The 25136-nt window shown below is 37.4% G+C and overlaps 1 protein-coding gene across 2 annotated transcripts in view; it reads left to right on the top strand.

The window, feature by feature from the left end:
* Nucleotides 1-25136, top strand: part of CDYL (chromodomain Y like) — a 106828-nt gene that overhangs the window by 23792 nt on the left and 57900 nt on the right. For both annotated transcript variants that reach the window (XM_090136985.1, XM_031589310.2), the window contains exon 2: nt 23730-24396. In XM_090136985.1, the coding sequence (XP_089993111.1) occupies nt 23730-24396 (667 nt within the window). The remainder of the gene's footprint in view (nt 1-23729; nt 24397-25136) is intronic.

The raw sequence follows: 25136 nt of genomic DNA, 5'->3' as shown, positions 1-25136 counted from the left end.
TTAGTTACATTGGCCAAGAAGCTTTGATTGTCCACTTTTGAACAGCCAGCATTTGGAACTAAAGTGCAGGTCTCCCTCTGGTGCCTACTTTGTTAAAAGCGCAAGGTTTTATAATTGGGCTGGACAATTGAAAACCAACTGTATGAAAAGAGAAAGGTATCTTTGTAGTCCTGGTAATAGCAGTTTGGAGAATGCTGACAGTAACATTAGACAGTAGACTACTTTTTTTTTTTTCTTGTGTTTTATAGTGCTAATCTGCACATAAATTCAGAACCGTGTATTCATTGTCAGCTGCAGCAGTGCTTGTCCTCTGCACTTCTTCTAACTGTAAAAGTTAGAAGAATATCTCTCCTATTTGGGAGGTATATGTTTTAGCAGATACATGGAAATATAATGGGAGGATTTTTTGCAAGATTCCTAATGTTTTTCAATTTCTTTTAGCTTTAGCTTTAGCTTCTTTACCAATTTCTTTTAGCTGCTCGTTTTGGCAATTGCTAGACCACTGATCAGTCTTATACAACTGAATGTTTTCTGCTTTGGTGGATTTCAAGATGTCATGATCAAGATCTAGTTGAAAGCCCTTTCCCTACTTAAATATCAGGCATTGATAGGAGCACACCACTGCACATCTTCCCAACAAAATGCTATAAACTGTTGCCATCCCCGAGGGAGGAATTTTTCATTTGAATAATTTCCCACCCTGAGGCCTCTGACCCCATAAAAGAGCCCTGCTTTACATAAACAGCCCTGCAGTTCACAGCTATCTATGTGTACATTTTTCTTTCCATATTCCCAAGAACACAGAATGTAAGTGTTTCTCAGACATATCCTGGTTATGCCAAACTTCAAATGAACTGCATGCATTTTGAACTTAGGTACCTCCTGGTTTGTACCTTGCAGATTTTGAATACCTTGACAGCTTCTGACATGAGCGGGCAGTTCTCAAACAACCACGAATGATGTGTGTGACTCAGTTCAGCATGTGGGTACTTCCAGAAATAATCTGATTTAGAAATGCCCAAAACAATTGTCTAGAAATACACACGTAGAGGACTGTTAATGATTCAGTTGCATTCTTTTGTCATCTTTTGTTGTGAACCAGTGTATGTCCAAAACTTTGCTGGTGCAAGAAACAAAGCAACAAAAAGCACTGATTTGGAGTACCCCAGTATGAGCAAGGTCAAGTTGATATGCAGGGATGATAAACTGACAGCAGCCGCACAGCACTTTGCCTGCTTGATGCACTTGTACAGAACAGCACCCTAAACCTGCTTTTGAAGGCAGTCTCAGAGCATCTCTGCAGGCTAAGCTATTCATAAAACCTTGCTGCTCCTCTGAGGTTCAGAATGCCTGTCTATGGGGGGATGAGCTCCTAGCCCCCAGAAGAAGCCAAGCAGTCTTTTAATTCCCTTTGTGCTTTACTAGTCTTTGGAAAACTGCAGGGGAAAGAGATCATCAGGTTCTTTTGGGGTTTTATATGGAGCTGGGAGTGATGTTGGCTTTTATTCTTCCTCTATTTCTCGACCCTGCTGAGATCAAACTAATGTTTCCTGTCTGAGTGTTAGGCTGTAGTTAGGCAGTACTGCAGCAGGAATGATGTGTGGGGTGGAGACATTTGGTTGTTGTTGTTATTTTCCAGTGCTCTCTCTTCCATTATGCTGGCTCATCTGTTTTTATGGCTGAATGTTAAGCAGGTCCAAAAATCCAGCTAAAATGTAAATATTATCTTCAGCTGCTTCTTGGTAGAATTAGTCACCTGAATAAGTACAATATGCAGCTGCACAACAGCTATGCCTGCACAATAGTGGATGGAATGAAAGAGGACTTGAAGAAAAAACATCTTTTTTAAAAATTTTTATAAAGATTCTTGAAAGGAAGAAAGTAAGGATGAACAGACAGCAGGTCGTGCAATCGATAATATTTTTCCTGCAAGTTGCTGTTAAATGGCTTCTGTTCATTCACACTGTAGCAAATTCTCAGCTTGAACATTTGGCTGTAACTGGCCTTTGTGTTGTCGTCTTCTCCCATATTTTTCTGATATTTTTTTTCATAGAAAACAAAGTGTTGGAGAAGCTCTTTCATACTCTCCTATTCAGCTTTCAAAAGAAATAAACTGAGCTTTGTAATTGCGGTGCTATCCAAGGCAGGTCAGCGACCTCATCTAAGGGCACATCTTAGAAGACGATTACTTTTTCACTGCTAGCATTTAGTACCTCTTTAAATTCTGCCCTTGAGTTTAGATATCCCTGCAAAGAAAGGCAATCTAGATCCCAGTGGTAACGGATATAATGTGAAGAGGTGGTGAAAGATTACTTGCAAGATTCTCCTATTTTTCAGTGGTATAAAAATTGTTTTGTCGTGGAGGCACAGTCAGATGCTTTATGAGGCTTCTGAATCTTATTCCTCCATTTCCTTCCCAAGGAAACTTCCTTTCTTTGTGTAATTGTTTTGTCTTTAACGATTTGTTTGCTTGTAATCTTCCAAAGTGTCTTTGAATGCGGGAAATCCTAAAAATGCCATGCTTTCAAAATGCACTTGGGTGCTCTGTAAGAATATTATTCAGGAGGCCCTGCCATTTTCACTTACTGTGATCTTCATAATAAAATAAAAGGGGCACTAAAGACTAATGGAAGCTATCGAAATTTCTGTCAGCACCAGATGATGGGAAAGATCAGTGAAATATAGTTCTGAATCTCCCTATTTACACCTGCTGTATGTTACACTATATCCTAAGGCTGGGAATCTCTGTAAGGACTGTACTGCATTCCTTGCAAGTGAGTCAACATGTGAGAATGTTTTCCACTAAGTTCAGACCTTAACAGTGGCAGGTGGGGTTAGGAGGTGTTCAGAAGAGTGAAGTGCATCATCATAAAGATATTCCAAAATACCCAACTTTTTTCATGAGATCAGCAATGTCTTCCTGGAAGACAATACTTAAACATGGTGATAATATTAGTGTTGTCTGTCCCACTGTGGGAATAATTCTTGTTCAACCCGAGGAAAAAAACAAGCTGTTGGAGTAGAGTACTATTTCTCAGATTAGCCTTTTCCCTGATTTAATTTGTTTAGTATTGCTTACATTTCTTTTAAACATATATTGAAGTTACCCATATCTTGAGTTTTGGATTGACCTCTGTGAAGCCTGGGTGTAACCTGTTACCTGAGCATGTCTTGTGCATGGTCTTCACTGGGGCTTAAGCACATTCCTGCCCTTCTTTGAGCCCTGACTGAGTTTAGCCAATAGTTAGGAATAGTTTCTAAAATCAGGGTGCTTCTGAGCATCAGCCAGGCAGCCGTCTTAACATCTCTGCTTGAGGTATTGCAGCCCTGCAGAATAATAGTATTAATTCATGGCATATTTGCTGCTTTTCTACGTGGCCATTTTATTCCCACTTTCAACTCCAAGTCTCTTGGAAATTTGTCATTGCATGCAGTGCTACAAACATCTTGTCTTTTTTTGTGAAGCTACTGTTGTACTGTATTTTCTACATACAACCTTTGCATCTTTTGTTCTAACCTAATCCTCACTTTCTTAATACTTGGCTCCTTTCACAGCGTTCCTTCTTCCCTTCTGCTTGAATCACAACTCCCAAACGTTATTTCCTTGAGCCCTTATTAAAAAATATCATCAGCTCTGCCACCTTGAGAACGGAGCACAGCGAGGGATGGCGAGCTGTCTTTCAGATGATGCTGTCTCAGAATGTACTGCTTTATTGTTACCTTCTGTTCTCTTGTCCTCCCTACCCTCTCCTTCCTTCTCTTATTGTATTTTAAGACTTTGTAGAACAACTGTGTAACTAAGCACTTAACAGCAAGTTTTCAAGTTGTTTGGCAGGTGCCAAGCTGAGCATTTTTTTTAGAATGCCTCTGGTATAAAAGTACGATCTGTTTCTGCTGGTTTTGATTAATTAGTGGTTGTGTGCAGTCAAGTATCTTGCAAGCTGTGTTAGTGTGATTGAGCCGCACCACTAAATGCAATGCTTGCTGGTTAAACATGAATGGATTTACCTCTGACCCTTTGCTCTCACACTAATTTCACACTAAATACAAAAACATATAGTGGTGTTATTTCCATTGTACCTGGATCTACCACTAAGGAGAGTGTTTTGGAAACCATTCAAAATAAAGTAAATACTGGTGCCTTGCTAAGTGGTGGGTTATGCACTTGTTTTCTGAAAGAAGTCAAAGCCGACCCTGCAACATCTACTTGTGTGGAAAATGTGTATTCAACCGAACAGTCCCTCAGACTGATTTATTTTTTTTAAATGTAAGAATTTAAATTCAAACAATGCTTTATTTTTTATGCTTGAAATATGTATGTATGTGATTTTTAGGACAGAAGCAGTTATAGAGATGTACATGTATTGGGGACACTTCATCAGAGTATGTGCAAGAGAACACACCGATTCCCAGGCCTGAAAACGGTTATCTGAATGAATCCTCACATACTGTACTTGGGACTCTTTATGTTCCTTGACATACTTCCTTAATTAAGCTGCTCATTTGCTACATTTCAATAGCTGTCCCCAGCTGTTGCGCATTAGCAAATCCTCACTACTAGTCTAAAAAAAATGGCTGAACGGGTGGTTTTTTGTTTTGAGTTTAGAATTTGGTTTGAGTTTAATTTAGCCAGTGTTTACTACTGTAACATCTTGTTCTTCTGTAACATATAACAGACACAGTAACACTTCAGAAAGTAGATGTAAGGAAGCTAAATCTGAGGAATTGAAAGGAATCTCTTTTCTCTATTGAACATGGGAATGATGGTAGCTAAATGTGGAAGCTAGGTAAGCAAATAAGATATAGATAGATGTAAAATTCTGAGTGTGTGATGACATGGATAGGTATATTTCTAAATAATTATTAATTTAGTGAAAAACATACTTAAGATATGATACATCTGTTTAAGACTGGATTTTCTGTAACCTAGTAGGCCACAGAAAATTATAGAAAAATATAAAACACTGTGTATTTTGCTGCTGGAGAATTATCTCACTGAATTGGTCACAGCCTGAGCTTGAGTAAACTTCAGTTTTTCATAAACACTTCCTTCCTAGAAGTAAAATGGTAGCAAATGCTATTATAGAAGCAGAGAGACACTTTGTTATTTCAGCTTATTCACTGCTATCAATTAATTCACTTATAAAAAGCTAAGAAAATATTTGGGTCTTCAGAAATGAATGTCACCTATTTCTGTCTAAATAAAATAATAGGTATGATGGAAGCTGAGTTATTTCAATTCCAAAATCTTGATGTATATAGTAAAAAACAAACCAAACCCAACCCTTAGCTCCCTGCTACTGATGATTTTGTCGAAACAATTTCTAACAAAGTCATATTAAATAAATAAAAATCAATTAAGTATTCAAGTGTATAACCTAATCTTATTTAAATAATAGACTAAAATAGAAAGGTAAATTTTGTACGTTGTAGCTGAATTTTCATTGATTAAAAAAGAAAAAAGATCATACCAGCAATAAGTAACTTCCTATAATTTAGGATTTAGCACATTTTCCTTAAATCTTTTAGAATTAAGAACGATGCACCGCCTGACTGTATAGCAAGTCAATTAAATACTTTCACACCTTTATCATTGCAGTAATAAATGTGAATAATGCATCATTGTCCAGTCTGGTAACACCTGCCACGTTTAGTTAAAGATGGCGTTTATCATTCCAGCTTAGCAGTACCTATCAGTGAAAATGAGCCTTTTGATATAATGTCAGATGCAGATACTGTTAAAATGTAAAAGTCAAGGCAAGCAGAAAACCTTCGTTTAAGTCAGGATTCAGATCTGTAGTGGTTTTAGTGGATTTTGCTGTCTGTTTGTTTTTTCCCCATTGAGTCTGTTCTGCTGCTCCCACACCTTCACATTTATTCACTGGTGTTACCCCACCTATGTTGTACAACAGGAAAGGAAGAATAGAACAAGCTGAATAATAAAGGTTTTATACCCAGGCTATCATGAAGGGGAGAAACAGAACTGAAACTGTAATATTTGGAAGCTGCAGGTACGGTTGAGGACAGTGAGCAAAAAGACCATAGAACTAAACTGGAGGAAGCAGTTCTCACTAAGCTGATCTGATTCATTTCCATTTTGGTGGTAGAGAGAGTTAAAAAAAAGAGCTTAGTTGAAAAGTAAGTTGAGGTAGCTGAACTTTGTTTTAGTGAGTTAGTAACATCTGAAACATAGCTTTATTTTCTCTTTTAAATTTGGCTTTCTATTCGGTGTGGTTTGGTTTCTCTCTTATTCTCCTTTTGTGATGGTTAGTCTCTTCTGATAGCTAACGCTTACAAGATAAAACAACAAAAAAAAACCAACTTTCAGACAATTTAAAAACACGAGGGTGGAGTTAACTACCCAGAGGAGTGTAGGATGAGTCACGAGTCAGGAGATTCATGGTTTGAAAAGGTTCTCAATTACCCAGGGCTGGACCAGTGTATCCAAACAAAAGGAGGTGGGGGTTCAAGGTGCGATTCTGTTGCAGCTTTCAGGCTGAGCTGAGTGTAGGTAGGCTTTTTGTGGTTTCCCTTTCGAGCCATCTCAAGCTGCAGTTTCCTGTCTTGGGTGAGTGCTGCTGGATCTCTTGGTGAGGCAACTCAGAAAAAAGGTGAGTTTGCAGCCGAGCGGTGGGATGGGGGGTAAAACGTCCCCGAATCTGAGATCAGATGAAGCCCAGCACTGTACCGAGGGACTGTGGCAGAAGTATCTGAGTGGTTGTTTTGAAACTTCCCTTGTAAGAAATCCAGAAAACGAGTGGGTGACTTTATTAAATGACCTTTCCTAAGGCTTTGCTGAATGTGTAGGAGTATTGCAATACTTTAGAGTTCAGCTTATCTTTAATAGGCTCAGCTATTGGACGGCAATTGATTGTGGAGAGGAAGGGGAGAAAAGAGAAGAGGGAAGATTAAAAACAGGCTGCAAGAAAAAATACATTGTGACAGTGGAACAAAGTGTTCTATGACCCGCTACAAGGAGTCTTCAGACATTTTGGTAGCGGCACAAGAGTGGTTGTGATTGATTATCACGGAGTGGTGCCATTTCTGCTTATAGTCGTTGAGTTTGTCAAATCATATCAAGATGAGAGAGCTTGCAATTGCAGGGAAGAGCCGTGTTTAAATGGAAACTGTATCTGATGCTAGCAAAGGCCATAAAACCCAACTGCAAGTTTTCTGAGCTGGATGCAGCTCTTCTATTTGAGGAGGACTTCTCTGGTTTGTTTTTGTTATCAAAGTAATTAAAAAAAGCCTTTCTGATGCCTGCTGTCAGCTGAAAGAAAGAATAAAAGGAAAAATAACCCTGTTATTTCACAGAATGGCTGGCTTTCTGTCGAATAAAGTAATTAAACCGATTCTTCAAGGGCTGCAAAATTCCTGTAACTAATACAAAGGGTTGGAAAAGGGTAATAGTGAAACTATATCTGCCTGTTCTGGTGATCATAGAATACACTGAATTGGAAGGGACTCATGAGAACCATTGCGTCCTATTCCCGTTTCCACACAAGCCCACCCAAAATTCAAACCCTATGTCTGAGACCATTGTCCAAATGCTGCTTGAACTCTGGCAGCTCGCAGCCCGTGCCCACAGCAGAAGGAAGCCCGTTCCGGTGCCCTCTGCAGAGGAACCTTTTCTAACCCCCAACCTGGCCCTCCCACCGTGTAGCTCCGTGCCTCTGGTCCTGTGGCTGCCACCACTGAGAAGATCAGCTCTGCCTCATGAGGAATTTTGTTTACCTGCAACGTTGTGCCTCACCAGTAGACTATTTCACCACACCGCAGCTGAAATGAATGTCATGTTGGCATAGGTTAGCACTGCTGCCACAGGAAGTGGGAAAAGTGTGTGGTTGGCTGCTCTATCCAGTCCCCATTAGCTTTTGTGCTAATGCCACAAAATGGTGTCTGAAACAAGTTTAAGTTGGAAGTGTGTTTTTTTTTTTTCTTTACTAGGCTGGATCTGTTTCCCAAGCTGGTTCATTGAATAGTACAAAAAAACACCAAATTCTGTGCAAGGGAAGGTTTTACACATGTCCAAAGAGCAGGGAATACTTAAAGTGGTACTGGTGCCCATGCTGAAAGAAGAGTGTTTTGCATTTCTTGGACACAACTGTTATTCTGGGATTTAAAGCATGTTTGTAGAAATATCTTCTGTTGTTTTAATTTTGAAGACAAGGTCTTCCATTATCATGTGTTTCTGGCACTGGCATCCTAGCTATGTGATTGCCTGAATGTCAGCTTGCTGTAGGGCATGGAAATTCACATAGATGGAATTTGTTAGAGTTTGGGGCAGGGAAGAGGATAACAGAAGATGGCAGGACTTTGTGTTTCTGGAAGTCAAACTTTTTTTTACGATGGTGGGGTGGATTTTTTTTGTTTTGTTTTTTTTTGTGGTTTAAGTTTTTATTTTCCTTGTTGGGAGTGGTGATCTGACTTTTGATGCATCAACTTACATTTTGCCACTGTAGCGTATCAACTTCATAGTTGTATTTTAAGAACTTCAGTGTATTGTTTACCCGAGTGAACCAAGATCTCGCTGATGACATCATTTCTCCCAGAATGCATTGAGAATCACATCTCTTGGGGTTCCCGTGTGGAGTAGGTAGGCAGGATGCCTGCTTAGTGTCCTTTATATAGGAATCACCATAATCTTTGACTTGGTATCTTCTAAAATGAGTGGGGAGTTTAGGAGTTCAGAGAGGAGGCCATTCTGTCAACTCCTGTTAAATAGGTTTTGAGTTACATTCAAGCAAAGTGCATTGAGTTGCTTTAAGTAACGTTAGGATATTCCAATTGCAATCAGACAAAAGAATGAAAAAGTATCTGATCTTCTTGTTTGTTTGTTTTTTGTTTTGTTGATTGAGGAAAATAAAACTTTCAGTATGAATTAAAATTTCCAGTGGAAATTAAATGGATTTTATGAAAGCAGCACTACTGTTAAGAAAGTATTTTATTTGAAAAATTCCCGACCACATTTAAATTTAATAATTAGTTACAATTGTTGGTTATACTTTCAAATCTGCCTCTGTAATTCTGACTCTAAACTATCACTGGTCTGAATTACACAGAACATAAAGGGTACTAGTACAGTTCAGGCACATGATTTGCTGGTTACCTTGGCTTTTTCATTAAGCTCGTTTATCCCCGTGTCTTTCTACTTCTGAAAAGTACTGAGCAGCATTTATGCAAGAGGAGCTTTAAGCCAAAGAACCACGTAGGTAGTGTCACATCTTGAAATGACAGTGGTGAATGGGTAAAGAATAACAGGACTGCACAAAGTGATTCTTCCTTTCACATACCCTTCTCCTAATGCTAAGCAGTAACTTAACAGTTTCCTCAAGTAGAATTTGTGTTTAGTGATCAGTAATATACAATGGATCTATTGTTGGTAGATTTGCAATCTACAATGCAATGTGGCAATGTTCTATAACTTTTTTTTTTTTTTTTCCACCACATGCCCCCTGCCTTCCTCCCTGCTCCCCATGTTATTGGAAATACAGGAAACATTTCCTTTTCATGTTCTTATTCATCATTTCATGCGCCTCTTAATCTCATTCATCTCTTTCCCAGACTGAAGAGTCACTCTGTTTAGTTGTTCCTTCCTTGAAAACAGTCATAAATTTCTGACCATCTTGTCATTTCTGATCATCTGATCTTAAAGAAGAAAGAGATATAGAGAACTGCACATGTGATGTGTACAGTATTTGGGTTTATACCGTGCCATGCTTGAGGCATTCAAGTGAACTTCAAAACATTCATTAACTGCATTTTGTGGTTTTCCACTTTGGACAAAAGTCTGGTCCTCAGAATCAAAGTTTTCTTATTTGTGATGAGTTGATTAAACAAGAGGGATCTGATGATACCGGGAAGTATAAAAAGATGTTCTTTAGATTTTTATGTGGGAGAGCAGAAGTGCCATCGGCTCTGGCTGTGTTGGCTGAAGTGGTTGAAGAAAAAATATTAGACAAAAGGAAAGGATTCGGTTTTACACAGAGTGACTCCACACAGCAATCCTAGCAAAATATGAGAGGTCCAAAAAAGAAGCCCCTCGCAGTACCATCTCGTTCTAGAAAGGTGGGCTGTGAGGTTGTTTGTCTTACCTGTCCCTCCATCCATGTAACACCACGCTCACCCGTGAGCATTTCTGTCCCTTACGCACAAAATTTATGAGACTCTGAATGCAGCCAATGGAACCTTCATTTCAGCAGTTAGTTCAGAGAAGTCTTGAAGAAATTTTCATTAATTTCAATTATTCTCATTTTCACCCTCTGGAATTGGCTGCAATCTCCTTCATTCAAATTAAATTGCTGTGATTATCTTTATATTGCATAGTTGCATAGTGCAAAGTAAATCCTCTCCACCAATATGCAGAAACTGTTAGAAGTATTTTCAATTAATGTGCCTTTTAAATGACAAATAATACTAGAAATCAGACTTCCATAATCAGTAATTTCCATATTGTCTCTCCTGATTTTATCTTAATTTGGTTACAAGTTTTAATATTTTTTAATTAATTATTATTTTTTTTAAAGTGACAACTTACTGCAGTTTGTTGGAATGTCCCTAGTTTGTGACAGTATTTTGAATTCTATATTTCCTTCCTTCCTAACATAACTATACATATATTATCCTCCTTCCTATTATAGTCTGTTCAAAATTGGTAGCTTATTAACAAATGTTAATAAGTGTACTTGATGATGTGGAAGGACTATTCATCATATTAACAAAGTCCTACCTCTTATCCAACTTGAAGATCTCATCTAAAAAAATAATAATAAAGACTCCATTGTAAACATATTCTGCCTAGGGAAAAACCCTACAAGGGAAAAGGAAACCCTAGTGAATCTGATTTTTTTTTTTTTTTATTTTTCTTTCAGGGGAGGAATGGTGATGTAGACTGCAAACTGGATACCTTGATCTAGACAGGATACTGGCACTTGGAAAGCTGTGAAGGTGTAAGAGTCAACCTGCACAACTTATGCAGCAGTATTTTAGGATGCAAGGAGGTAGATTAAAACAGTTATATTAAGGTTAATGGCAGAAGAAATGTTACATTTCTTCTCACTCCCATCATGTTAAGTTAAAAAAAAAAAAGAGGGGTGGGTGCAAAATAAATGTGTGCACTAACTGTAGTTGGTTTGCAAAAGTGTATCTTGTTCATATCCTGTCATAAAGTGAGTGATAGGTAGTAAATATATATACATATCTCCTGCAGTAGGTTAAGTACATTTAGCATCTCTAGATGCATCACATAGATGCGTACAAAATCCTTTGGAAGAAATAGACTGTTTTTTCACAGATTTCCTTTTGAAAACAATAATTGCTGTTTATGTGTAGTTGGAACTGAAATTAAATTTCATGTTCATCAGTAAATTTGTCCTTTAGTCTGTTTTGCTTCCCTTTCTTCTCACTCTGGTGAGATGTCACGGAGTTCTGGAAGTGTCAGGAAGAATCAATTCATTCAGAAATTGGCATCTGAATATCACTTTTTTTTTTAACACTTGACTTAAAGGTTAAACGGTTTTCTAGTTTTGAAGCAGTCATGCATAGTTTTTGTTTTTTTGTTTTTTTTTGTTTTTTAACAGAGGATTTGAATAAATTCTCCAGTCTGGCCTTTGAATAATTATTTCTAAATGGGAGGTGACAACTTAAAATGACGTTATGCATACAGAACAAAAATAAAAACTTTGATATAACCTTTTGTGTTAATGGAGAGTACTGATATAAGTATCTGCAAAAGTCTGGAGTTTAAAATTTTCTTTTATAGATTGGAGTGGTTTCATTTTCACTTATCCCCTGTCTAAGTTGTTAGAAAGCAAAACTTTCAAACAGGCAGTCAGGTTGGGAATACATGAAGAAGAGGCCAAGACCCAATAATTTGTTTAGGCATCATGCTGTACTTGATTACTGTGAAAAGATTTATGTCATAAGGCTAAAGACTGCATGTAAAAAAGCATTTGAAGGAGATGGACTCTTCAAAAATGTGATGATGTCCTCTTGTACTTTAAGACTATTCATAAACTAGGAGTAAAAGACAAACATATGCAAGCAAGGAATCAAAAGGTTTAATTCATATGTTTTCTAGTGTTCTGGAAAATGCAATTAATTTTCTTTAAGAATTCTTGAGTACACATATGATTATCTTTAAACTTATATACAATTTGTAATTATTTTCATGTATATAAATTCAGCATTCAGTATCTAAACTAGTGTCCAAAAATAATACATTCTTTCAGGTAACTTCTTGGGCCTGAAATAATGGATATGTGGGACCCTGGGTTAAATTTCCTTTGTTCTTGTGAGAACCCTTTATAAACAGTGCTGCTTCCAAACTGCAACAATTTTCTCCGTAACTCTTATTGCAGAAGTCGTCACCATTGCTGTTCTTATGCTAACTTTTCCTGCCCTTTCTCCCTGCTATCATCTGGGCATATGATTCCACAATAAACCAGATCAGCTGAAAAACAAAATTTTTTTTTAATATATATTTATTTCCAGCAGATCCATTTGCAAATTTAATTCATAACATTTCTACATTCTGTAAAAGGAAGGGGCCAGGTACATTCTTCACAGTAGCTGAGCTAAGTTGTTCCAAATTCAACAGAATAAGAAACAGAGGTATTTGCTGTCATGGATTATAATTATGAGAACATGGCTACTTTTTCTTAAAACCTCATCTGTTGGAGGGGGCTTACATTGCTTATATGCACTTTTTTACAAATGCATTTTTTAAAGAAAAAACATTAATAAAAAATGTTGAAGGAATTACTGAACAGTTTTTAAGTTCATTGATTTGTGCTGTTTCAGATCAAAAAGGTATTTCTCACGTTGATGGTATGGCTAATTTCTCTCAAAGTGAAAAATACAACTTTAATGTCATGTTTGAAACTTGAGTGTATCTGCTGCCCAAGCGGCAAGGGCTGGAGCATGGAGCCTTATGACAAAATACAGCAGTTTGCTCATAGTTTCCTGGAAATTCCTTTAAAAATTCATTAGTGCTTTGGATTGCATCTAAATTTTGCATCTGTCTCAGAGATTTGATTCTGCTCTCTGTATCACTGTTGTTATGATAATAATATCAATTCGTTTAGTTCAATTTTCGAGTAGCTGTAGAGATAAGACTTAAGTTTTGTTCTGAGTAGAACTAATTGTACTCTAAAACTGTGCTAAAGAATTTGAAATGATACCAAAAACTATCGCAAAAGATCTTTAATGAGCAAATATCTTTTTTAAAGGTATGTTTCAAAAGGTATTCCTGTTAGCCACTAGCTGCTTTTCATAGTGAGGTGATACTGGATATTGCCAACAGATGACTAGATTCATTATCAGCACCTAGAAGAGGACAAATACCAATTTTTAAAGAAGATCTCAAGTTCAAAAGGTTTTGAAAATATTTTCTTATTTATAGAAATGGAGACTCTTTTTGCGAAGATTTCACAACATAAAATCTTTGGATGCAATGTAATTATGCAGTGATAATGCTAGGAATCAAGACAAATGTGTAGGGAGAAAGCAAATCACAGCTATCCTTCCAATTAAAATTGAAAGAACACAAAATACAATTCTTTATTTCAGTGTTACTGTAACTGTGCTATGACAAAAGGATAATGCCATATTCCTGGAATTGGATGGCTTGCTTCTAAATAAATTATTTCTATTTTATACAGACAGAGATTACCAAGTTTAGAAGTTTGGAAGACCAACATGCCAAATCTTGCCTAAGCATTTCCTGAATTTGAGGACTTGTTTGTGCAATGAAACTGACAGGAATCACTTGTGCAGAAAAAGAGTTTTATGAGTTGATAACTATTGGGGAATGATCACTCCCCACTGTTTCTCTGACCTATGATGACTATTTCTCAGTGTAGGCAGTCTGTAAATAACATTGATGTTGAACTATATAATTTTTATGTAAATGTTTACTTTTTTGTGGTATTAGTTTGAACATCTTTTTCCCCTTTCTCTGCTTGGAAAAAAAAGAAGCAAAGATGTTATCTGTTAAAAACAGCTCTTAATTAAAAAAATGTTCATACTTAGAATGCATATTTAAATCCATTTTAAATATGAAAAGTTGCACTAAAGGGTAAAATAGATGCCAGATGTGGGATTAGGAAAGGCATTGCAAATAGCAGTATCAGACAGGGAAAAAAGGGGATAAGGAATAAGAAATAACTGAAGAATGAGACTGAAGGAGATGGTGTGAGAGAGAAGAGACACTAGAACATTTTTTTTTCTTTTGTTCCAAGAACTACTCTTTTAAACAGATTGAGCATTATCTTACAAGTGAGTAGAATGAACGAGTAAGGAGCTACCAGAAGCCAACACAGGATCCACTTCTGGTGGAAAATGTAGAAAAATATCTTCTTCCTTTGCAACACAGCTCATAGTAGTTCTCTTGCTAATATTTTCGTAGTAATAACAGAAAAATGGCAGATCATTTTATGTGACATCTCTAAGAGGGAGGCACTTGAATGTAAGTAGAGAAGGACACTTATGCTCTGGAAAGTAACTCTTAATTTCTTGGTATCTGAGACTGAACTTTACAAATTTTAAGTACCATCCATTTCTGGCTAAATGAAGATTTTAGCCTTGGTTTAGTTTAAGAGAAGGCCCAGACTTCCTGCAGACTGCAAAGAGCATTGGTAAAAACACCAAAACAAATAGTATAAGTTTCTTCATTTGCCATGCCACCTTAAAACACCTACATATCAAGACTACAGTGGCTCCTTCATACTGGGACCAATTCTAAGATGCTGCACCTTAGAAAAAATATGAGTAAAAATAGCAAATGTTTGGGCTAACCTTTTCTTTTCTGTTACCTGTTAAACTGAGTTTATTTTTCCTCTCTATACATAAAGATTTTTCTGAAGGAAGTCTTTGTATCTTATATGCTATTATCCAAGCCTAAAGCACTTCACTTTTTCTTCTATTTCTGTTGTCATTGCCAAAATGTAAGGAATTATGAGATGGGACAACTTATTTAATTAACCCTGCATAATCAATTTAATTTCTGCTGTCTTTTTTTTTTTTTTTTTTTTTTTTGTGCATATATGAACAGAGAAGTTGATAGAATCAACAAAATATGGAGCTTAAGACAGTGCGTACTATCAAAAGACAATAGAATAAAATCATATAGGCCTCAGTCCCTTTGATTCAGGACCCATAGTGTGTTACACTGAATTAAAAGTGTTTTAATATTAGAAAGTATTCATCATGCAAAAGCATTAAGATACATTTCAGAAAAATCATAATTATTAGAAATATAATTTCATATAAATAAAGCCAGAAAGAGTTGTGTGTGTTTAGAAATATTAATAAAAATAAATTCTGTTTTATATCTGATTGGCATGTTTAAAGGATGAGAAGATGAGGTTTAGGAAACCCCTTAAAGTTATAAATATTGGTGAAATAAAAAAGTGATTTGAATAAATACATTATTGCAAAGCTTGTCCTATGAATATGCCATGTGGAGGCCAAGTAAAAAGTAAACAATGAGCCAAAGATGAACTTCTTTTTTAATTATTTCAAAAAAAACCAGAAGTACACATTGAAAGAACATTATAAAACTTACTTGTTGTTACAAATAAACATTAAAACCTTGTAGCCTGTGAGAATCTTTGCCAAGCAGAGTTACCAGCAATAGCTGTTGTCCGTATAGCTTTACATGTATCCCATAACCCTGTTCCTAAAGACAGAGAGAGTGGAATCACAGAAGCCACCATGGTATTAAATAAGAAACAACAATTTAAGTTTATAGCAAAAGCTGGGCAGATACAGAGAGGCCTGACACCTAAAACAGAAAAATGCCTGTTTCCAACTTTCCAAGGAAAAACAGATCATCAACTAATAAATCCCAGAGAGAAACAACGTAAGAACTAATAGGCATCTGTTCAGCGTTGAGGCTGACTAATTAGAGGAAATTTTTTTATCACCATCATTTTGAGACAGGGTTAGATCAAGTATTGAGTGATGTCATTACAGGCAGAGAGACTGGGAACTGTGCTCATATAGCTCGTCCATCTAGGAGATGTTGAAAGAGAGAGAAGGCATACAGAGAAAGCTGGTAAAGAATGTGCATCTTAAATATGGCCTGGAACTGTTTAGTGTGTTTTTTTCTGTGTTTGAAAACAAAAATGTGGTTGTTGTCTTGTATCCAGATGCTTGAATTATGTCTTGTGGAAATAAACTTTTACTCCCTGTTTATCTGCAATCTTACATGGCAAGGGTAAGAGAAGTCTGGAAATGTGAGTGAGATGTGCGAGTGTTCTGCCTTCTCATATCCAGTGATTCCAAAGAAAGCTCTCTCTAGTCAACTTTATTTAACGTAAGCACCTCAGGACCTCCAAAAGGAAATAAAACAAATAAAAGAGTGCTACCACTCTTTTACTGAGAGATTGTCTGAGGCCTGGTGTGCCTTCTTACTGAGGTTTGGTCAAGTGATCTGCAATAGCAGGCTCCCCGTTGTCCCTCCTGCAGGTAGGAGGCTGCTGGAAAGCCTCATTTGATTCTGGTCTTTAAAAGTGGAATTAGAAATTTAATAAGTCAAATACAGCATACCAAGTTCTCTCTTCAGCTGTCTTGTGTTTTTCTTTTTCTTGCTCTTCCTTGCTATAGTTCCTGTTGGGAGAAGTTCACTTAGGCATGACAAAGCATTCTCTAAGATTTGGAGACCATTTGTGCTGTAACCTCTCTCCTTAAGACATTATTTTTAGGTAAAAAGTTTTGAGTATTTGTCAGTCATTTGCCTTTGCAGTGTCTTTGTAATTGAGCACTGTTGAAAGTTCTGTTTCTCCTGCTTTGCTAGCAAGTATCTGCTGCCTTGATATTTTATGATGAATTTTTAATCTGCTACTCTATGTTATTCTTCTAGATGCATGATAAAGTGACAGTGTTTCTATTGGCATTATCCTTTAAGTCAATAGTAGTCAAGCTGTTGAACGTCTTACTGTGAGATAGCTTGAATTTATGACTGTGTTTTCCCAAATTATCACATCCCAAAACATGATCATCTTTAAGTGAAAGAGAACTTTCGGTATTTCATGGTGTTGGTACTGCCAATATACATCTCAGTTTTCTCTGTTCTTTTTCTCTGGGACAGTACTGCTTATGCCAAGTTTGAGACCTGTGCTATTCATGTCTATGAATGGTATTTTTCAAGGGACCATTGAGGAGTTGCATATACACTGATACTGTATTTGTTGAATGTTATTGCCAGGCATGAAACTTCCTAATGTGCCATTTGAGGAATTTCCTGTGCAGCCCGGGTGTGGCATGTGCCACTGCCATGATTCTCAAACCATCTGCTTTGATGAGAATGTGGTAATGATTTTGTCTACTGTCTGTGTAAAGGCTGTGGATAACTATCAGTAATCAGGTTAATGGTAAATTATGAGCTTGACCAAGGTGCATACATTTTCATAGGCAACTTGATTAGAAATTTCTGCAGAACTAGAACTTTATGTGAACTAGAACTTTTATTAAGGGCGTAGTATCCATTGAGTGCTGCAAACAGCCACAAAGTTAGCTCTTGCATGACTTGTGTCCAGGAATCCTAAAAGAATGAGCAGCCGTTCATCAAAATAAAGCTTGGAAAAGGGAAAAATCACCATGCTTGTTTTCACACTGTTAAGTTTTAGAAATAGGGTTGAGAATACACAATTGTCTTTGTTGGGCTGTCAGTATGAAAGGACCACTGGCAGTTTTTTAGACATTTACTTGACTGCTGATAGTATGTTCAAAACTTAACTGCACAGACTGCTTTCTTAGAGGGAGGCTGAGGCTGTCAGACCCTCAGCAGTGGTTTGGAAGCACAGTGGCTGCAGGCTGTGAAGTGTTGGTTCAGTGTGAACTCTTTCTGCTGGTCCTGAGTGCCAGAAGGCACCTGGTGGGCTGGCTGTGTTATCAGGCCATGTCAGGCATCTGCTCAGAGCTATCATAGAAGTCACACTAGAGCTGTGTCATCTACTGTAGCTGGCTGGACAAGACAACAGTCAGCCCACATCTGATCCAGATTTAATTTATATGGCCCTGGCTTCCAGACCAATATAACAGTCATACAGGTGGCACTGTAGCCAGAGATTGCTGCGCTGTACAGACACTCCAGCTACTCATGCCACAGGGATGCAGCAGCTCAGTTTGCCACAGTTCATCAGCTGTTAGTCCAGCCACTGTGCTGTAAATTGAATCAGTCAGCTCCGAGAGTATGGACTGCACTTGCTCCCAGACTAAGGCACACGGAGTAACTTGGAGCTGCATGAAGATGTACATGGTATTTTAGGAGAAGTTTGTAATGGTATCAATGTGAACTTGAACTATACAGTACCATGGTTTGGGCATTCTAAGCATACGTGTCTTAAGCTGTTTGTAAAATTCATCTCCTTGTGCTAACTGCAGTACTCAGAACTGGTGTCAGGTTATAGAATTGGGAATAATGTATTTTCTTATTAAATGTGTACATCAAAGATTTTAGTGCTCACTTTGCAGACCTTGAGATGTAATTTGACTTTCTCATCAAATTATTTTTTGAGTAACTATTTTCCCAAAATTACTTAATCATTTTGCTTTAAGCAAAATTTGTTGCTTCACTTTTTCAGCTGTTGTATGCATTTTTATATAGTATTCATTTCTCTTAAAATAAACAGTATTTAAGTAGTTGATTACTGACTTTACTGAGTTTACTCAATTTATTACTGGGTTTATCACTGAAAAGATGCTAATAAGTAGAGGGTGTAGTCATTCATAACCACTGTTGATAGCTTATGGATGATCATTTAAGTCCCATTTGTACATGGGACAGTTTCTAAGTTAACAAAGAGTGACTGTTCACGTGCAGCGTGTTTAGTTGCGCAAAACTAGCATTTGTTGTGCTTAGCTTCAATCACTGAATTAGGGAATTCCATGTGAGAAATGTGGATCAACAGGTAAAAATTAGTAGTGTGAAAGAGCTGCTGCAGCCCTTATCTCAGTGCATTATGTTGTGCAGCAATTTTTCTTGGACTAGATTTAGTGGTGGTTCTTAGGATCAAATATCCATGCCACAACATGTGTTGAAACTGATCAGAGCTGTTTTTCTCTTGGTCCCTTATTCCCTCAGTGCTGAAGCATGTTCTGTGCATCAGAATCACCCTTTCCTGTTTATATTTCTCCCAAAAGAATGCACATCACTTATATGAAAACTAGTCTGTGAACAAAACTGTTGCACCGTAAGTGGGAATAGTGGCAAGTGGAAAAGGATTTGCTTCCCAGTTGCGCTGTTGCTCTGAACCAAACATAGCCTCAAGCTAACAGAACAAGGTCTTCTATATTTCACAGGCAACAGAGAAGATGAAGTCAAATGGATTCTGTTTTGTTTACCTTTAAATTAATTTAGTCTGACACAAACGTGAGGACAGAAAGAAACACCATGGGAATGGAAAATGAATTTATGATTAACACAGCAATGCTTCTTGAATATTTACTTGCCTACTTATGTTTATTTTGCTCACTCTGTCTTTTCCCTCTTCTGGAGGTGGCATACCTTTACTTCAGTCTCTTCAAGTAGTCCATTAAATTAAATTATTTTTAAAGATATACCTACATAGGCATTTTCAGTATGCCTTACACAGAGTTTTAAAATGTGCACAGATTGCAATCATATGGATGGAAAACATCATTTTGAATTTCATCTTTATTTGGACCTGAACTAAAGGTCTTTCATCTTGGAATAAGAGTGCATAGAATCATAGAATATCCAGAGTTTGAAGGGACCCACGAAGGTCACTATGTCCATTTGGTGCACATCCAGTTTCTGAGTGTAGCAGTTTGAAGAGGTTACCACACCCATCCTGCTCAAAGGTGTTTGCTGTCCCCTGCAGTCCTCTTAGATGCGTCAGAAATACTGCATATGTGGCTGTTCTCCAAACCAGTTATTTCAGGATGCCTACATTAGCTTAATATCTAAACCAGGTCACTTTGACAGAGCTACGTTAGGTAACAATTGCACAAGGAGTTATGTGGACAGATGGGGAGGAGCTGATGTCTGTGAGCATGGGACAGGGAGGAGCAGTTGCAGATGGGCTGTAAATGTGACCATTTTCACCTGGCACAGCACTTTTGATTGCAACCATGTCTTATCTGTTCTGTTTTAAAGTGTAAATGCTGTTTATTTTGTTATTAAAAGCAGTTCAAACCAAAGTATTTCCTTCCTCAAAGAGAGAGAAAGCAAACACTAACTAATTCTTACCACAGTCGGGGAGGGAATGGAAATTTACCATTTAGCAGATGGGAAGTCTCAAGTATAACCATTGTGTGTGAGATTATAGTATGGATATTGCAGTGTTGGATTATACCTCAGAGCAGTGCGTTAATTTTTCTGCCGATTTTTCTGCTGAGTTTCAAATGTAGCTGAGTACTTCAAGTGGATAAAGTGGGATATGTTAACTTTTGCCATCCAGATTGTTCTTCCCTCACGATCATTTTTTCTTCTTTAAATCATTTTCATTTTTCTTTTGATTCTTCCACAACACTTGGAAACTAGATTGTGCTGCCAGTATCTGCTGCTAAAGAACCTTTTAAGAACTAAAAATAAATCTTACCCTGTGGCAGAAGGCATTGGAGGCTGTAGAAATGGTAGTTGGCAAGAAGCAGTTGTCACCAGCATTTCTGGCATGATCTTGTCCTAGGATGTGGTCTTGTGCTTACCTGGTGCTTTGGGGCACTCTGCCAGTTTTGGCTCTCAGAACTCACTCTTCATAGGATCAGGAAAGCACCAGCTCAGTTCCACAGTGGCAAGGGGGAAGAAAAAAATGCTTTGATGTTGCTAATTTCATCTGTTTAGCTGTACCACCAAACTGAGCCATAGCTGAAGTGTCGGAAAGTGGGAATTTGGACTTAGGATGGACTTCCCCACTCAGTTATCTTCTTGTTCATTTTAATAGTTGGGTATATTAGTATATTTTAATGTAAGAACTAGAAGTGTCTTGCATTATATTTCACATCATATCACCACTGTATAATAAAGTAGAAATGTATGACTTGGTCAAACTATTTTTCTGTAGCAAAAGAGGGAATGTACAAGTTTATAGTCCTGTTTTTGCTGTGAAATTGAGTTCAAACATTCCTGTTCAACTGTGGCCCTGAGTAACTCTATTAAACGACTCTGCTTAGTTTGTGGAAACGTTCCAGTCTTCTCTTCCCAAATCTGGATGAGAAACGCTTCTGTACCTGTTATTGTCAGCAGAAGTATTGAAGTAGAATGTTCCTGAACAGCTTTCCTAGTGGCCCGAGGGCAGTTTAATTAAGTGGAGGCAATTCAGAAAGTGTATAGAATTGTGTATGACAGGTTAATTGCTATATTTTTTGTGTTGTAAATAAAACAGATAGAAGAAGAATTAAACAGCATCGTAAAAAAAAAACCCTGTATCTTTAAAAGAGCAGTATCAAAATGGGTTTTGTGGCAGATTTGGGCAGTGCAGCTGAGTGCTACAGCTTTCTGTATGCATTCCTGTTTGCTCTATAAATTACTGGGTTTAGCAACGGATTTTTGCATCTCCTGTTTTAAGGTTCATCTGTTATCTCTGCAAGGTGTCTGGTTTTTTTGGATGAGAAGAATGGCTTCCTGCTTTAAAAGGACATGTCCTTAATGGGTGGCCTTCCAGTATGCAAAGCATTTAGTAGAAATTTGTGCCCAGAAATCAGTGCCCTTTGGATTGTTATGAGTATTTTCTGATAGAAAAATAAAAATACCTTGCCTGGTTGCAGAGCTCTTTCTGCAAATCATATTTTTAGAATCTATTTCAATGGGTCATGAGAAAGGTAAACAACAAGCAAGACTAACACGGTAACTGTTTTTTTGGCAGTATTGTATAAGGTTTATGATTCATGAGTTTATTTACTAATTTAACATTCCTGACTTAATACTTAAAGATCTTTTTACTCAGTGTCTACAGAAGAGAAAGGAAGGCTTATTTCTGTATAATGGCTTACTTGTGGCAGCATTTGTGTTAAGAAGTTAAGTACAGTTTCATGGAAAAATAATAGTTTCAATAGTGAGGTATTTTTTAAATCCAGTGACTATTAAAACGTCCAATGATCAGAATAAAGACAGTTTTAGTATGTTTCAATTTTTAAATATTTAATGTCAGTACAATTCATGTTGTGTTCCATAAAATGTGTTGAATTGCTAATAGCATGCAACTGAGGAACAAGGTGCAAAAATCTGACAGTTTGTGTTTGCCATTTTTTTAATTGTTTTGGTTCTTTTTAATACCAGTGCAAACAGAACTATGTAACGTCCTCTTGTCAGGACAGCATAGTACAACACTTGCAAGATAAGTGTGAAGTTCTAGGAAGCACAGTTATTTTGCTTCTGAAATTACAGTAATAGCAATTGTTTAACCTCACTGTTGTAAACCATGCATTATGATAACATGCCACATAAAAAAATCAAAGCTGAGGTGTAATGTTAAGAGAACCTATTGTCGAGAGTTATTCATGATTCAGCAATGACATACATGGCTGTATTTTGCTTCTGTCTTCCCAAGTTAGTCTGTAGATGCTTCACTCTAATGCAACTCCAGTACATGTTGCTAGTCTTCAGAACTTATCCTAGGTATGTGTGATTGTTGCTTGTATGCATGGTCTTTGCTCATAAGGTGCTGAGCACCAGGGTTAGGAGGTAAATTAAGAAGTGGTAGTCTCATCACATACCTCTTCCCCCTCCTTTTTTTTTTTTTAATGACCAAAAGGGAGATAGAGATGGGAAGAAAGCAGTGTTGTTTCCACAACTGAAACAGAGTAGACTGGAGAATTTACCAGAAAGCAGCCTGGAGAGGAAAAAAAAAAAAGAAGGGGAAAAAAAAAGGGGGGGGGGGGGAATCCAGAGTTTAGCCTTACACTTACATCTCTCTTTCTATGAAAGAATTCCCTCTCTGTTGTGGTAGTATGACTGACAGCAAATTTGGTGCAAGGCGTGAACCTCTGTCCCTGCAGCTGCTGCTGTCTGCCCTGCCTGCCTTACTCCAGTGCCTGAATTCCTCTACACCGTGGCTCCCACACGCAATTGTAGCATGTACATGCTTAATGCTGGTGACATAAATACCATCTCTATTTGCAGATAAGTGAGGCATGGTAATTGGTTCAAGTATGTGTACTGAAGTCTCTGGCCAAAACAAGTTCTCTGTTTTCACAAAGTGAACAGCCTCTAAAAACTATTCCATGTTTGCCCTGACTTCTGAGCTGTACTATATTGTCTCTGGTAACTAAAGGATAACTTGTCATAAGCAAGATATTCTCACATACGCCTTATGCTAAATAAACAAGTTATTCAGGTAATAATACATTCATAAGTTTTGTAAAGTAAACAAACTGTGTTTTCGCAGCACATTTACGCGTGATCTCTGTATTCACAGAGTGAAATCCCAGTCACATTGATCTTGGTGTTGAAACTCATCGGGAGCCAATGCCAGTGGTTAACAACATACATTTATTCAGATTCCTGTGCATGCAAAATTCATATTGAATAATGACTTTGGTATTCTAGAGCATCTTTTATTAGGTGGAAATAACAGTCTGAAGTATAAAAAGAGGCATTTCCAGTCAGCAGTGAAAGATTGCATGCTATAGAGCTACAGTAGAGAATTACAGGACTAAAGAGCATTTTAAAATCTATGTACACTTCAAAAAATTATTTGCATGTGTGTTGCTCGATTGACTTGTGTATCTGCCTGTAACTAATGTTCAGTTTTCCTTTCTAACAGGTAGAGAGAATTGTTGACAAGAGGAAAAACAAGAAGGGAAAGACAGAGTATTTGGTGCGATGGAAAGGATATGACAGTGAAGACGACACCTGGGAGCCAGAACAGCACCTTGTTAATTGTGAGGAATATATACATGAATTTAACAGGCGTCACAATGAAAAGCAAAAAGAAAGCACATTAACTAGGACAAATAGGACCTCTCCAAATAACGCCAGAAAACAAATTTCTAGGTCTACCAATAGTTCTTTTTCAAAGACTTCCACTAAATCCTTAGTTATGAGTAAAGACCACGAGTCAAAAAATAATCAACTCTTTACTGCCACACAGAAGTTCCGGAAAAACAATTCACCATCTCTTTCTGGAAGGAAAAATATGGACCTTGCAAAATCAGGTATTAAGATCCTAGTGCCCAAAAGTCCAATTAAGAGCCGGACAGCAGTTGATGGCTTCCAAAATGAAAGCCCTGATAAAATGGACCACACAGAGCAGGATCAAGAAGACTCTGTAGCACCTGAAGTAGCAGCAGAAAAACCCGTGGGAGCTTTATTAGGACCTGGTGCAGAGCGTGCCAGGATGGGGAGCCGACCAAGGATACATCCACTAGTGCCACAATTGCCAGTGCCAGTAACAGCCACAATTGCATCAGCATTAACAATAAATGGAAAAGGTAAGTGTACAAATCAGTCATTCTTATGTAGATTTTTCATGTGACTGGTCCATTTTGTGAATTAGATGCAAATTACCTACTTTTGTCTCAGACACATTAAATCTGGAGGACTTCACAGCTTTATGACTACAAAGCCATTTCAAACTTTACTAGCCTTTGCTCTTCTCAAAGAGATTCACTGGTATTTGTGTTTTCAGAACCACCATGAGATACATGTGTGTTTGCTTTGACATGCTTGGTTCATATATGCATTGTACCATTTCCAGGGATAGCACCACTGCTTCTTGAAATAATGTCAAAGACTCAAATTTGTTATGAATATTAGAAACATACATTATGTGAACAGATGAACAATTTGAGGAGGGATTTCTTATAATGGCTTATTTATGTTTTATAATGAAATAACTGGGAGAGTGATGTTTCTTAAAAACTGAAGTTGATAATGTTTTCTTTATTGAAAATTTGAGCCAGTTGTGGAGATACATACACCTTCTGCATGGATTGAATTCTATCTATCTTTATATTTTATCAATATTTTGTTGCTTATACCTCATTTCATATTGAGAGTTTATTTAGATTTAATGCCTGGCTTAGCAATATCTCAGTAGATTTACAGTGGGAGTGAAATAAACTACATTTTTAACACCAAAGAAACCCAAACTGTTTCTTTGGCTGGGAGTAAGCTATAATTCTCCTCACCCTGATGAGAGTCTGGTTTAATATGGTCATCATTCTGATGC

This window comes from Phasianus colchicus, chromosome 3 (genome assembly GCF_987193195.1).
Source record: "Phasianus colchicus chromosome 3, bPhaCol1.hap1.1, whole genome shotgun sequence".
Lineage (NCBI taxonomy): Eukaryota > Metazoa > Chordata > Aves > Galliformes > Phasianidae > Phasianus > Phasianus colchicus.
Note: the sequence above shows the minus strand (reverse complement) of the source record. Positions and strands in the feature narration are given on the sequence as shown.